The sequence below is a fragment of the Cryptomeria japonica genome, chromosome 3 (assembly GCF_030272615.1).
Source record: "Cryptomeria japonica chromosome 3, Sugi_1.0, whole genome shotgun sequence".
Lineage (NCBI taxonomy): Eukaryota > Viridiplantae > Streptophyta > Pinopsida > Cupressales > Cupressaceae > Cryptomeria > Cryptomeria japonica.
In genome coordinates, this window is record NC_081407.1 from 145316123 (window position 1) to 145331827 (window position 15705).

General features: G+C 37.7%; 1 protein-coding gene across 2 annotated transcripts in view; it reads left to right on the forward strand.

Moving 5' to 3' along the window:
• The first annotated feature begins 750 nt into the window (after nucleotides 1-750).
• LOC131037825 (exocyst complex component SEC15A) overlaps nucleotides 751-15705 on the forward strand; it is a 70349-nt gene continuing 55394 nt past the window's right edge. The window contains exons 1-2 of one of the 2 annotated variants that reach the window (XM_057970047.2): nucleotides 751-1216; nucleotides 1390-3847. In XM_057970047.2, coding sequence (XP_057826030.1) covers nucleotides 1464-3836 — 2373 coding nt within the window. In that variant the 5' untranslated portion in view covers nucleotides 751-1216; nucleotides 1390-1463 and the 3' untranslated portion in view covers nucleotides 3837-3847. The remainder of the gene's footprint in view (nucleotides 1217-1389; nucleotides 3848-15705) is intronic. The other variant, XM_057970046.2, reaches the window with a different exon arrangement.

Here is a 15705-nt window from a genome sequence, read left to right on the forward strand (position 1 = left end):
CATTGACACTAAGTTAAACATTGATATAACAAAGTGTAATAGTGGTATTGGACATTAAGGTAGACATAATCATCGATACATTAAATTGAGAAAGTATTAGAGACAAATGCATTGTCCTACTATTAATCTATAATTTACATTTTGACAGGATAATCTAAAAATAATCCTTTAAATATACGCTGAACAAATTTCAAATTTTAAAACTATCAAACTTAAAATATAAACAATTTAATATTTTGAAACAAAAAAATAAGATTGTAGCACAATTAAATAAAAAAGAACATAATTAAAGATAATCCAATTCAAAATAATCGATAGTGTAAAAAGAATAAATATATTACAAATAATAATATAATATAACAAAATACTAAATAAAATATTTAATAAATAAATGTGCTGGTTGGTCACTCTTATATATATCAACAATAAATAATTATATCTAAAACTATTAACTTCGAAATATAAACAATTTAATGTTTTGGTAAAAAAAAGAGTGTAGCACAATCCAATAAAAAGAACATAATAAAAGACAATCCAATTCAAAATAATCAATAGTATAGAAAGAATAAAATATACTACAAATAATAATATAACATAGCAAAATACTAAATGAAAGTTTCAATGAATGTGCTGGTTGGTCCAGCTGTTATATATGATTTGACAGTCTAATCTTATTGTTTCCTTTCTGTACAGTCTCGTTCCTTTAGACTGCTATTTATTTTTTCCTTTGTAATCACATTTTACTTCGATCAATTAAACAAGAAATATGAAAATCATCGAACATCCTAACATAAGTACGAGCGTGTTCTCTTCAAAATGCAGAGACCGTAATTTTAACAGACAGCAAAATAATTAAACTGTGGATTATAAAATACCTTTACGCCGTCCTCGCAAACGACCCTACAACTAAATAAATTGAACTGCAATTACACCAAGAAAACAACAATACCCATCATGGGCCCAAAAATTTAGCGTGGAATATTTACCTCCCAGATGTATCCAAAATCCAGGTAAATCTACTATTAGGATATTGAGACCTGCACGTGTTTGCTATTACACTCAATAGCCAGATTGGTGCTTTGTTGTTGGCATGGCCCACTAGTGTGTCAGAAGGTATTGTGGGTTTGTTACAGCGGACAATTTAATGTAATGTTTTAGCTGGAATCGCTTGAAGGGAAGGAGGAAACAGCCGGAGTCAGCCCAAATTGAGATCCAGGTACGAAACAAGGAAATTTATTTTGGCCCATTTTAAAAGTTTATATGTTTCATTCTGTAGAACATTCATAACGATTAAGAGCCGAACATTCTGCCATATATTCTTTTTCTTGTATATTTTATCTAGTTATGGTTTTGGGATTTTTAAGAGGTGTTTGCATATGGGGAAATCAGGAAAAACAGGATGAATATCTGAGGCAACATTTAATTTGACTTTTGTAGGGAGGGTTGAGATTATATATATCAAAATGCAGTCTAAAACGAAGAGGAGAGGTGTCGTAGAAAATGGGGATAGAGGGGAGGAATTAGCATTGGCTTCTGCAATCAGCAATGGGGAGGATTTGGGTCCTATCATTAGACAAGCATTTGAGGTGGGTAAGCCAGAAGCGCTTTTGCATCAACTCAAACAGTTTGGGAAGAGAAAGGAGATTGAAATAGAAGATTTGTGCAAGGTGCATTATGAAGAATTCATCCATGCTGTGGATGAGCTTCGTGGGGTTTTGGTAGATGCAGATGAATTGAAAAATGGTCTGGCTGAAGAAAATTACAAGCTCCAAGAGGTGGGTAGCGCCCTCCTGGTCAAACTCGAAGAGCTTCTGGAATCCTATGCAGTAAAGAAGAACTTAACCGAGGCAATGCAATTATCGAAAATATGTCAACAAGCCATGGAATTGTGTGTGAAATGTAATCAACATGTGATGAATGATAGCTATTATCCTGCTCTGAAGAGTTTAGACTTGATTGAGCGAGATTTCTTGCAAAGGATTCCAGTTAGGGCTCTTCGCCAGATGCTGGAGAAGAAGATCCCTGCTATCAAATCGCACATTGAGAAAAAGGTGAGCAAGGAATTCAACGATTGGCTTGTGCAGATTAGGGTTACTGCTAAGGAAATTGGCCAGTTAGCAATTGGGCAAGCCTCGTCTGCTCGGCAGAGAGAAGAGGAGCTTCGAGGCAGGCAAAGGCAAGCAGAGGAGCAGAGCAGATCAGGTGTTAGGGACTGTGTATATGCTTTAGATACAGAGGATATGGAAGAGGATGATTCTCTCTTGAAAATTGATCTTACTCCAGTTTACAGGGCATATCATATACACACTTGCCTTGGTCTCCAAGAACAGTTCCAGGATTACTATTTTAAGAATCGGCAGCTTCAGCTGAATTCAGATTTGCAAATCTCTTCTATGCAGCCCTTCCTTGAATCCCATCAAGTTTTCTTTGCACAGATTGCTGGGTTTTTTGTAGTTGAGGATCGTATTCTGAGGACAGCAGGAGGATTGATCTCCACTATGCAGGTAGAAATGATTTGGGACATGGCTATTGCAAAGATGAGTTCCATTTTGGAGGATCAGTTCTCACGGATGCAAACTGCGAGCCATCTTCTCTTGATCAAGGATTATGTTACTCTACTTGGTGCAACTTTAAGAAGATATGGCTACCAGGTGGATCCCCTGCTAGATGCTTTGGACAAGAACAGAGACAAATATCACGAGCTTCTTCTTAATGAATGTAGAAAACAGATAAATGATGTTCTGGCGAATGACAAATATGAGCAGATGGTGATGAAAAAGGAATACGAGTACAATATGAATGTGTTGGCATTTCGTCTGCAGACATCAGATATCATGCCTGCATTCCCCTATATTGCACCATTTTCTGCAACTGTACCTGATTGCTGTCGCATCGTGAGATCATTCATAGAGGATTCTGTCAGTTATCTGTCTTATGGTGGTCACATGGACTTCTATGACATTGTGAAGAAGTATCTGGACAAGCTTTTGATCAATGTTTTGAATGAAGCTCTCCTCAAGTTAATAAATATTTCCACACTGGGGGTATCTCATGCCATGCAAATTGCTGCCAATATGACAGTTTTGGAGCGAGCTTGTGATTTTTTTACGCAGCATGCTGCCCATCTTTGTGGCATTCCCATTCGTTTGGCAGAAAGGTCTCAAGCTGCATTGGCTGCTCGATCTGTCTTGAAGAACTCACAAGATGCTGCACATGAGGCAATGCTGAGGCTTGTCAAGTCTAAGGTGGATGAGTTCATGTTGCTGACAGACAACATCAACTGGGTCCCTGACGAAGTTCCACAAAATGGCAATGAGTATTTGAATGAGGTTATAATTTACTTGGAGACACTAGTGTCTACAGCACAGCAAATTTTACCTTTAGATGCCTTGAATAAGGTAGGCAGTGGTGTTTTGAAGCACATATCAGACCGCATTGTGGCTACATTACTGCAGGACAATGTCAAGCGATTCAACATGAATGCAATGCTTGGTATTGACAGTGATTTGAAAGTGCTGGAGGCCTTTGCTGATGAGAGATTCCACAGTACTGGCTTGAGTGAGCTGCAGGGTGCTATAAGTTTGAAGCACTGCTTGGCAGAAGCACGTCAGCTGGTTAATCTTTTATTAAGCAATCAACCGGAGAGCTTCATGAACCCTGTTATAAGGGAGAAACATTACAGTGCTTTGGATTACAGGAAGGTTGCAATGATTTCTGAGAAATTCAGAGATGCACCTGAAAGGCTCTTTGGAAGCTTGGGGGGTAGAAACTCAAGGCATAATGCTAAGAAGAAATCTTTGGATACATTGGTCAAGAGATTAAGGGATCTCAACTGACATATTCTATGGTATGTTTCAACTTTCAAGCTATGGCATGAAACCTGCTGTAATATGTATGCTATTATTATTTCTTGTTTGTGCCCTTGGATTGTTATATTTAACATAATTAGCACATTGGTTAAGGTTATTGTAATCTTTTGCCCCTTTTCAGTGTGTTTATGCGAAGATCAAAGGTTATTTTTGAGCCCAACTAGGATTTTACAATCTCTATGCAAGATGAAATATATCTAGCCAAGCTATATTAAATTAAACAGATTACTGCTTGAAATGCTCGAAAATCATTTAAGAATTGAAAGAAGCACATATATTTCAGGAAAACACTGTGATGAATAACAGACAACAGCATGCTAAGAACTAGATAGATAGGTAGATAGAGATTTTAATAATGTATGTCAGAGTAAAACAGTCTAGGAACCCATGGAGACAGAAAAACCAAAGAATTGAGATGCTGGTGGAAAACAGTGAGCAGCAGTAAGGCCCTAGCTGGAATCTTTGTTTTTCTGCTTTTGAAGTTTCATTCTCCTGCTGTGAATTTTGATCAAATTTTTCCCCCTTTTTTAACATTTCCTTCTTCAATTATGGTAAACAATCACCTCCCTTTCAAGCTTCCATGATATAGTTCCATTCCACTTTGATTTCGCTTGATTCTAATTGGTAACAGAGGTGTAGAAAATACATATTCTCTCTTACCAACTCTTTTTTGGAACTTGCTCATCTCACATCAGAGTTCTTGCAAACCTGTTGTTAGTTGAGCTATGAAAATCATTATTTCCATTTAATTTTTGCTCCTATGTGTTTTTGTTGGTAATGTTCATAGGTGTGGTTGAATTGAGTCATATGTTATTGCTTTTTCCTTCTGAATTGCTTTGTCCACATGCATATTTTAAATTTTTTCCTTGTAGTTGCTTTGCCCAAATACATATTTAATTTTTTTCCCCTTACGTAGTTTTTGATCTGTTGATTGGGCATTGGGCATTCATGTAGGTTGATGCCTCAGTTACTCATTCATTATTTGTTTTGTTTCATCCATTTCCTTTTTCTTTGGTTCAATTCTTCTCTCATTACAGCCTTTGGCCACTTGTCCTCCTGCATGTTCTCAATTTTCTCTATATAGCCTAGGAGACAAGTCATAGCTGTTGCTTCTATTGAAAGAGTACCTGGTTCTGCTAGAATTATTTCATATAGGAATGACACTTTAATATTGGAGTTGCTCGTGATTAAGCATTTCTGACATCTCTCCTTGTGCCTCCCGTTTAGACTTGATGTACCATTGGGCCAAACTTCACATCGGTAGAGCACCACTACTACTAGCAGCCCAAACGAGGCTCTGGTGGTTTTGCAGTCCCATAAATCAGCATCTTGGCACCTATTTTGCAGCAAGTATAGACTGGCATAAAGAGAAACACAAGTAGACTAACATATTAACCTAAAAAGCATTCACTGGAGGCATGTGGTGTTCAAAATTTTCTTTGTATATAATAATTGTAAGGACACAACATGTCTCATTACTAACACCTATGCAAAAACACTCTACAATAAAGCATAAGTATATTTTAGCATAACTTTATTCTAGGAAAAAAGAAGCAGCAAATAAAGGCAAGCAAATGCCGAAGTTTGCATAAGAAGATTAAGGCATAGAACAATAAAAATAAAGGCAAGTGAAGGCCGAAGATTGCTTTAAGATGCAAAAAATAAAGGTAAGGTTACAGATTGCTTTAGGCAAACAAACCTCTATAAAGGTTTGGAAAAACTTTTAGAAAGTTATGTTTTACATGGTTGGTTATTGGAGAATCATGTTTTCACTGTTCAACATCAAGAGGATGCTGAGGCAAGCATGATGGTGTCTCAAGGAGAACATGGCAGAATTCTACCCACGTCTCTTAAACCACTAAGCTTCTGTGGGGTGAAAAAACTTCTGAAAAGGGAAGGTATGATCTGCAAGAATTATTATCAATCTACTTCATCAACTCAACCTCAAGAATTCATCAGAATCAAATATGTAAATAGAGTGGTTTCTGCACAGTATAAAAACCACCAGATTCATTTAGTGGCAATTGTGTTATTGATAGTGAAAGTTGCTTTTGTGTCCTGGCGATTGTGGATGTTTCACGACAACATCTGGTGGGTGCGCATGTGTGATGGCAGTTTCACTTATGTGTGGTGGCTTCATCACATTGAACTGAACATGTCGAGTAATGGCAGAGTACAGTGTCTCTTACCATGCTGCATCAATTGGGAGTCCTTTATTGCATGAAAGTACATACTCAAAGGTTATATAAATAAGAGACACAAACCCAATTGTTAGACAAGGAGTATGAGAGTGAAGAAGTAACGGATTCAGTTTTTTGTAGGAGGAAGAAATGAAACGTTAAGAGTAGTGTTAATGATTATAGCAGTATGAGGTTTTCTGCAGCAGGTTTTATTTGAGCTTGTTGTAAATGTTGTGGCCAAGACAAGAAGGGGAACTTGAGCTACGGCTGCTTCCATCTGGCTTTCCCCATACCACAGTTTCTAGGATAAAGTTCTTGTGCTACTTTTGTTGTGGCTTATTCTTTACTGTTTCATTTCAATTTCAGCAACAACAATATTGTTTTAAATTCCACAACTTAAGAACACTTGTTTTCAAGCCCAAATTATATTGTAATTTTGTTATTTGGAAAATAGAAAAGCATCGTAGTTCTTTAATTTCCAGCAAATTAGATAAACTTTAGAGCTTATAAATCACTGTGTAAGATATGATTATAACTGTTTGGAGAAGTGCTCTATGGAGTGCAGATTTTTAGTATTTCAAAAAGTTGCAGAGGCTCACAGAGGCATATGCCTTAGAGTCTGGAAATGAATCTCAAAACAAAATTGTGAGGCAGCTGCAGGGATGCTTGTATGAAGGCAAGCCAAAAAAAAAGTTTCAAAATTGTACATCTGACAGAGGAAGCATGGGTCATCAGAGTGTTTTCTGCAAGCATTTGGAATAAAAAATTTGCAGCTATATTAGGAGGTGCACACCATGTTGCATAGAGACTGACTTTCAAAGTTTGAAATTTACAAATACATGTTAAAGAGTGTCATACTTGAGAGGAGTAGAAAAAAGATGTACAATTACTTATTATGGCATGTGGCAGTAATAGGAGGCAGATTTGTAAGAATGCTGCAAGTTCTTCCAATAAGGAATATTACTTTTCAAACTCAGTTTAATTTGCTAAATATAGAAATTCTCCCCTGCAAAAAAAGGGCAATATTAAATAGCAAAAGTAAGGACAGGAAATAATGTTTTGTTATGATTTCAGCTGGCATTCATCCTTTTATCTTTGTTCATTCTTCACCATTTGGCAGAACAGATCAGCAACAGTTTTTGTCATATCAGCAGTGATGATCTTTGTCAAGGTGAAGGAGATTGTGATTGGTTTTAATCCTATTTCCCAATTTCTGGGTACTTCATTGATCGTTGACAACCTACATCAGTTCCAATCATTTTCAACAAGGCTTTCAACTTTCAGAAATTAAGATTTGCATTACCCGTGTCTTATTTGCAGTCAAATCCTCGTTCAAATTTATGATAAATTCATTGTTTTGTCAATCTCTTCTCGGTTGCCAGGGTTTGTCATGTTTTCAAACAAGACTTGTGTTGACCAAAAACAAGACCTCAGCATATTTTTATATCCTCCAAAATTGCAGTTTTTTACTTTTTAATTAAGTTTTGATTTGGAATCAATAGAATAGAGGTGAACTCAGATTGTTTGGTGCTAAGGTTCATAACTTCCTCAAAAGATTTGACATGAACAGAGAAGTTAAACTTCATTGCAATCGCTTGTAGTGCCAATTCTTGGGAAAAATTATTTTCAAACCACACTATTTATAGCCCACCGTTTTTGAAGAGATGAGCATAAACAGATTCTAAGAAGTCTATTTTTACATCTATTTATAGATCAACCATTTTTAGACTACCTTCTAGAAGGTCTTCGTTTGTTGTTAGTTATTTTTATGAGGAGTCTAACTGAAGATTTCTTGAATTATATAGTATTTGAGAGTAGAATTTTGTAATAAATCTGTCTTTGCATGCAAACAATCTTTTATTAGCATAGAACTTATGGTTAGTTTTTTGTTCATTTTTGCCAAGCCCATTGTAAACGTTATGAATAAGTGCTTCGGGCACTAATTCTAAGGATGCAATATCCTTTGTTCAATAGAATTTAGTAATTCCTATCTTGCTTTAAATTGCTGTTTTAATATTTTGTGTTGTCGTGTTTTTATGAGTTAAATTTCGCTTGACATTTGAAAACTTTGTATTGCAGTAGCTATTAGGTTGGTTGTTGTTAGTTTGTAACCTTGAATGCAACTACTATGTTTAGCTTTTAATATCATGTGTATGAGGTAAATTAAATCGCTTTTAGTGAGCTTGCAAGCTTTGTATTGCAATTTTACTCAAAGTTGGAGATTGTGGCTTTGTCTGTAATTCCTTAATTCGATTGAACAAATTGTGTGTCCTTGTTTTAAAATCTATTCAATCCTTATGTTTTACTTATTCAGTGTATGCTTTTAACTAGAAAGAGTGAGCGTCAGCTAGTTATATAAAACCTCTCACCATTTAGTGGCAGTGCATAACAGCCTTTTCTCCTAGCCCAAGAACAAAACGACATGTTTTATTGTAAGTTTGTTGTATTGTATGCCTAAAGACACACCTTTTAGTTTTGTTTGCCATGCGTGAAACACTCTAGAAAATATGTACAAATTGAAAATAGCAAGTACATACTATTCAAAATTGAGTTTCAAGTTATTTTTTTGTTTATAGGGTTCTCACCTGAGCTACCCCTTCTAATTTGAAGAGTTGTTTTACTGCACATTTGCCTTCTAATTTGAAGAGTTGTTTTACTACATGTTTGTTTTGTTTTGTATTACAATAAAAGTTATGAATTAAATCGCTAGCAAATGATAATATGGTAATGGTCACTATACAAATATGGTAATGGCCACTATACAAATATGGTAATGGCCACATACTATTCAAAATTGAGTTTCAAGATATTTTTTTGTTTATAGGGTTCTCCCCTGAGCTACCCCTTCTAATTTGAAGAGTTGTTTTACTTTACATTTGCCTTCTAATTTGAAGAGTTGTTTTATTGCATGTTTGTTTTGTTTTGTATTACAATAAAAGTTATGAAATCGCTAACAAATGATAATATGGTAATGGCCGCTATGCAAGATTGGAGAAAATTTTCCAGTAAGATAGAAACCACAAGTGGAAAAGGGACAAGGAGTAGTAACAAGATGCATAAAATGAGCACGGTTGAATTTCCTTATAATGTCCCCTATGTTGGTGTTGGAAATAACCCACACCCGGGCCGACGATGGACTGGTCCAAGAGGGGCCAGTAGCTCAGTGGTAGAGCACTCCAGCAGCGTATGGAAGGTCCTAGGTTCGAGTCCTAGCTGGTCCATGTCTCAACATGGTATCAGAGCCAGGTCCAGGCTAGGAGCCCCAAGCACACGAGAGGTGTGGCTTAAGGGGGGGTGTTGGTGTTGGAAATAACCCACACCCGGGCCGACGATGGACTGGTCCAAGAGGGGCCAGTAGCTCAGTGGTAGAGCACTCCAGCAGCGTATGGAAGGTCCTAGGTTCGAGTCCTAGCTGGTCCATGTCTCAACACCCTATTGGGATCTTTTTTCTATTTTGCCCTAGAATCACAAATTCATCAGATAAGGAATGAAATATATTTAGGAATGCAGAATTGCCAACTTTAAATCTTGATTTAGACTGAAGCACTAAATAATTATTTAAAGTCTGCTGACTTCTCTTATTAATTCTGAAATTGGATATCTCTTCCTTAATTGACTGATTTCCTTTTTGTCTGATTCCATGCCCTTCTTCCTCATTGCAGATCTTCTATAGCTTCTAAGAGGAGGCATGGAGTCATCCTTCCTTGCCCTTGACTTCTTGCTTCATAAGGACGTGTCTTTTCCCTATTGATTGCTGTCCCTTCAAGATGTGGCTGCCCGGAACTGATTTGTTAATAGTCATTTGTTTGGGGTTATGATCTCTTTTGCTTCTAATTAATAGTTTATTAGGGTCACTACTTCTTAGCACAGATTATTTACAATCAGTCATTAATTAATAACAGCATTCTTTAATGTGCATACACGCCTCTTTAGTCCAATCGACACTCTGCTATTCTGTACGTGGATTGGTTGCTCTATGGTGGATGTAATTTGCTGTCAGTGTCTTCTCTTGGAAGAAAACTGTGAAGTCTTATGCCTAGGATGATTTTTTGGTGCCACCATCTTCAATTCTTGCTTGGGGTTGTGACAATCTGCCCTTCCCAAATTTGCTTGTCCTCAAGCAATGATGGTTTTTTTACCACATGTTTGCAAATGCGAGGGTTTCAAATCATCTATTGGGGATTTGTAATCCTTAGATCCTCCATTTGATATAATTAGCTTCAATAACCTTGGTATTACCCTAAGTTGCAAATCTGAACTAAGTAGAGTTGGAAATTGGCGAGGTTTGAAAATTAAGAGGAGTCTTCCACATATTAAGATGGGGATTAGAAACATGACACACATCTATGACCTTAAAAAAACTCTTAGTTATTCACATATTCTAGATCAACCAAAAATAGAAATCTCATTATGATAGAAATATTTTTTTAGCAATCATTTGGGTAGATATACTGGAAACACATCAGGTATGAACCAAACATAGAGCATACACATAAAAACACGAAGTATACACATGAATATATACTGACACTGAGTGTACATGCAAATACATGTATTGTTAGATTCCTTCTCATTGACTAGAATGCATCCCTTGATTTATTTTTACCCTGCAGGTTGGTAGGATCAAAGAAGAAAGAAAGAAGTATTTGGATTTGCAAAAGGCAAGTGCATCGAAAGGTTTGTAAGGGGCTAGGAAGTGGGCCTAACCCCCACCTTACTACTCCCATGCGCCCAGAAAAGGGCCTAACCCCATCTTGCTGTTTATAAACCACTTAGAGCCAAAAAGAGCCTGACCCCGTCTTTTTGCTCCCATGAGCCGGGAAGGGGACATAAGCCCACCTTGCTGCTCATAAACCACTTAGAGCCAGAAAGAGGCCTAATCCCACCTTTCTGCTCACATGAGCTAAGAAGGGGGCCTAACCCCACCTTGTTGCTCATAAGCCACTTAAAGCTAGAAAGAGGGCTTAACCCCACCTTTTGGCTCCCATGAACCGGGAAGGAGTCTAACCCCTAGATTTGTTCCTCCAAAAAATTCCATTTGTTTATTGTCCCTTCTTTCGATTGGATGCTCTTAAGATCTCCTTCATTGTACCTTGTTTTCTTGCTTGGATTTCCTTTTACTTCTTTGTCGAACATTGCTTCTATATTATTACATATTTGGCTTCGTTTCGCACATGTGTCTTGGCCTCCATTCTTCCTTGCATTTGAAGCACAAACTTTTCTCTTTTGGGTCTTCTTGTCATCTTTTAAGTTTTTCTTGATTATTATTGTGCCCATGTTCCCATTTTCCCTTGCATTGGAAACACAATCCTTTGTTAACGTTGTCCTTTCTTTCATTGTAAGATAGAGGGGGATAAGGTTTTATATCAATGTTAGAAGGTTGATTCTTTGTATGGTATTTGTCCTTTGTAGGTGTGATGTCTAATTTTAGCGCCTTATAGATTGCATCCTCAAGTGATGTAGGATTGAGGGCGCTTACCAAGCCTCTAATAGTTCTTTTAATCCCTCGATAAATAGTTATGCGAGTCTTCCTTGAGACACTTCTGGTACCATGACTGATAGTTTTTAGAATTTGATGGCATATTCTTCTACGGTTCCATGTTATATCCGTTGTGTTAATTCTTTAAAGTACCATTTAGGGTGTTTTTGATCAAATCTTGTGATAAGTTTTTGAGTGAATTCATCAAAGTTGTTATGTGTTGATGGCCTTGTGTATTTAAGGCCATGATGCCACCAATCATGGGCTATCCTTGTTAGGTGGAGTATGGCGAATTTAATGGCATTTTCTTCCGTCATGGGGCTAAGTGAAAGATAGCTATCCATCTTTTGGACTCATGAATGTGCCGTAAATTTCTTGGATCCATCAAAGCTGGGAAGGGCCATTTATACTTTCTTTTAAATCTTTGTTGGGTTGCCCTCTTCCCTTATTAGGGGCACTTCGTGTTTTAGCACCACAATAATTCCTAAAGGAGACATTCCTCCCAACTTCAAAATCTAATCTTGAGTATGCTACCATGATTTCATCAATATTATCAATGGTTGGATTATTGGCTTCTTTCTCTACTGTGTTATTCCCTAGGTAGGAAAGGAGGTCTTGTTGGCCTAGGGGTTGATGCCCTTGTTGGGATGTTGTTATTTTTAAATTGGTTGGAGTTGGTATCCATCCCATTAGTCTGGTTGGGTCGGGAATTATTGTTATTCATATTTTGGATGGCTCGGAGAAGTTGGGTTGTTCACTCATTTTTCTCAATGCGAGCTTGAGTGGTTTGCTCCATGAAGGTCCTCATTTTGTTGACCATTTGTTTGCTCATTGTGTTATAGGTGGATGCAAGTTTCCTCTTTTCTCTTTCCAAGGCTCTTTGACCCCTTTTACTAGGTTGCATCAACTATCCTCTATCCCTCAGGTTGGCAGGAACGGTACTCTGATACCAATTGTAATGTCCCCTATTGTGACCTTTTTTCTATTTTGCCCTAGAATCATATCATCAGTGACTGATAACTTCAGCAACATAACTGCTTCTTGGTTACGCTCATCAAACTTGGTCTGGTTGTCACCCTCCGTTGCAAGATGAGTTTCTTTACCTGGAACAATCTAGTCAAGACACCGGTACTAAAAAATCGAAAGCATTCGCTGCTTCCAGGTATTGTAGTTCTTGCCGTTGAAGCGTTGATTACCTTCCAACATGATGCTGGTCAACAACGCCATCCCTCCCGCTTTCTTATGCACAAAAAATGAGGTCAAACTCCAACTTCCCAAAATTTTTGTCAAAAATCAGTCAAAAAACCTTCATCAAATGGCTGGCACAAATCTCGAGATGCTAAAAAATAGGTGCAAAAACCTGGCATGGAACCCAATGTGCGGATTTCTGAAAACCCAAAAAATTCTGTTGAAAACCCTAGCTTAGCAAAAACCCTAGGTCGGATAACAAAAATGACCCAGAAATAGAAATATTCCAGCGCAGAAAACAACAAAGAACTTGTGAAGAAACCCTCGATTTTTTTGTGCAAAATCGTGGAAAAATGCAAAAATATCTGCTTCTCAATTGAAAAAACACATGGAATGTAGAGGAAACTTGCGTTGCCGCTACCTAGTAAAAAATCGTGTGGAGTAAATTTGTTGTGTGCAGAAAAACCCGACCAAAAAAAACAACAAAAGTTGTCGTGGGTTGCATATGATGCGGAAAAAAATCACTATAAAAAATACGCCCAGAATCGCGGCGCCCAGAAAATTAGTCATTATCGCGGGAAAAAAACATAGACGCTAGCCCCTCCTGCGATTTGTAGAAATGAACCAAGAAAAAACATGGATAGAGAAATTGCTTTTTGCCAAGCCCTCGAACTTGTAGAGAAACTGATGATTCGAACCCTCTAGATTGTAGACAAAAAAACACTCCGAAAATTTCTGCTCCACAGAAAAACGAAAAAATTTCTGGAAATAAATTCCAGGTAGCTAGGGTATGAAATTTTTTTGAAGGCTCGTCACCCACCCTAATACCATGAAATGAAAATCAACGTACTTTATTGAAAGAATAATAGGTTTTTATAGGCAATTACAAGGTGGTTGTCCAAATTGGGACTAACCGTTCACAGAAGTCAAACTGACCCTAAAACAAACTCTAAAAATAGAAACTCCTAGTTACTTAGAGTTCTATCATGAAGCTTTTAAAAGTATAACAACCAACTAAAGAACTCTCTAAAAATATAACTAACTCTAAAATTATAACTAAATGACCATTAATAAACACACACAACTAAAAATAACAATTAAATATTCTAATAGTCCCTTCAAGGTGTGGCTTCCTGGAACTGATTTGTTAATATTCATTTGTTTAGGGTTATGATCTCTTTTGCGTCTAATTAATAGTTTATTAGGGTGCTTGCTTCTTGTTGTGACCTTTTTCCCACATCGCCCCATTGCAAATGGGGACCCTTTCTTTCCCTGCTTTCTAGGGTTTTGTTAGTGTCCTATGACCTTCCGCTGCAGTTTCACCAAGCCTTGTCCAGTTTTGAGCATTTCAGGCCCTGACGATTGAAAGTTAGTTTTTGCAATTATGTGATTCCGAAATACGAACACCACCAGAGTGCTTAGAAAGGCCAAAGGACGAAGATCGCAATTGATTTGGACGAATTTGGACAACTTTCTATTTTTAGAAAGTTTGCTTTTTTGCTTTTTCCTATTTTTTAGGAAGTTTGGTTTTTGGCATTTTCAGCCTGATCCCCGGTGTGGCTATTTTTAGAAAGTTTTTCCTAGATTTTAGGGATCCCTGCTTTTTGCTTTTTCGGGATGCGAACCTAGGGTTTACATTGTTGCCACTGACTTGCTTCGACCAGGGCTCAAAAATTCCAAGTTTTGACCTAAAAAGCTAAATCCCTAGATTTTAGGCTTTTTTGCTTTTTTAGGATGCGAACCTAGGGTTTACACTGTTGCCACTGACCTGCCTCGATCGGGATCCAAAAATCCCAAGTTTTGACCTAAAAAGCTAAATCCCTAGATTTTAGGGATCATACTGCTTTAGATGATCCACCTAGGCATGGATTTCAAATTTCAAGTTAATCCGGTTAAATTTGATTAAGCTGTGAAATTTTGAAATTTTTCTAAGAATTCTTCTAAGTCTGGCTAACAAGGGTTTTTGCAGGTTCAAATGATGTCATGATGCGGGAGGCCATGAAGAGAAGACCCTCCTAAAGTCCGCCATGTGTTGAAGAGACCATGATGGCCAACACTCCAAAGTCCGCCATTGTCTTGGAGAAGCCTCAAGAGTGGTCTTCAAAGTCCGCCTAGGCCATGTAGGAGCCTTGTCTAAAGTCCGCCCAAACTAGAGAACCCTTCCAAAGTCCGCCATCCTAGACATGCATTCAAACTCCGCCATGTGTGTGATGCCATCAAGGGGATGTGTTCTAAAGTCCGCCCTAGGGAGATGTGTTCTAAACTCCGCCCTAGGCCATGTGAGATAGCTAGTCCAAACTTCGCCCAAGATGCTAAGTCATGAAGGAAAAGCCACCTCTAGAAGTCCGCCCATGTTGGAGATGTGTTCAAAATCCGCCCAAGGTCTTCACATGGGGAGATGCCACCAAAGTCCGCCATGCTTGGAACTCTCCAAAGTCCGCCATGATGGAGGACCCCTCAAACTCCGCCCTAGGATAGAGGGTCACCAAGAAAGCTCTCCAAAGTTCGCCATGGGGAGATAGTCCAAAACTCCACCTTGGTGGAGAAGTCAACAAAGTCCGCCCAAGGGGTGCAATCAAAGTCCGCCTTGTGAGTATAGCTTAAAGTCTGCCCAAGCATGTCAAGTGGTGGGAGCCTGGTCTAAAGTCCGCCCTAGGGGATGTGCTAAAAGTTTGCCCTATGCCTTAACTTCGCCAAAATTTGAAGATGAAGAAGGTAAGCCTCCAAAAGTCCGCCTACACATGAAAGTCAAACAAAATCAACAAGATGCTAGTGATGTTATCAAAATCCATAAGGATTTCGAACTTGGAAACCAAAATAGAAAGTTTTTTTTGGAAGAAAATATTTAAGGATTATTGAATATTTTCAAACTTAAATAAAAAATGGAAAGCTTTTTTGAAAGAGAAAAAAACTTGGAAACATGAAGTTAAAATTAGGAAGTATTCTAGTGAGGCAAGTTGTCAAAATGAAAATCAATTGTGACTTGGCA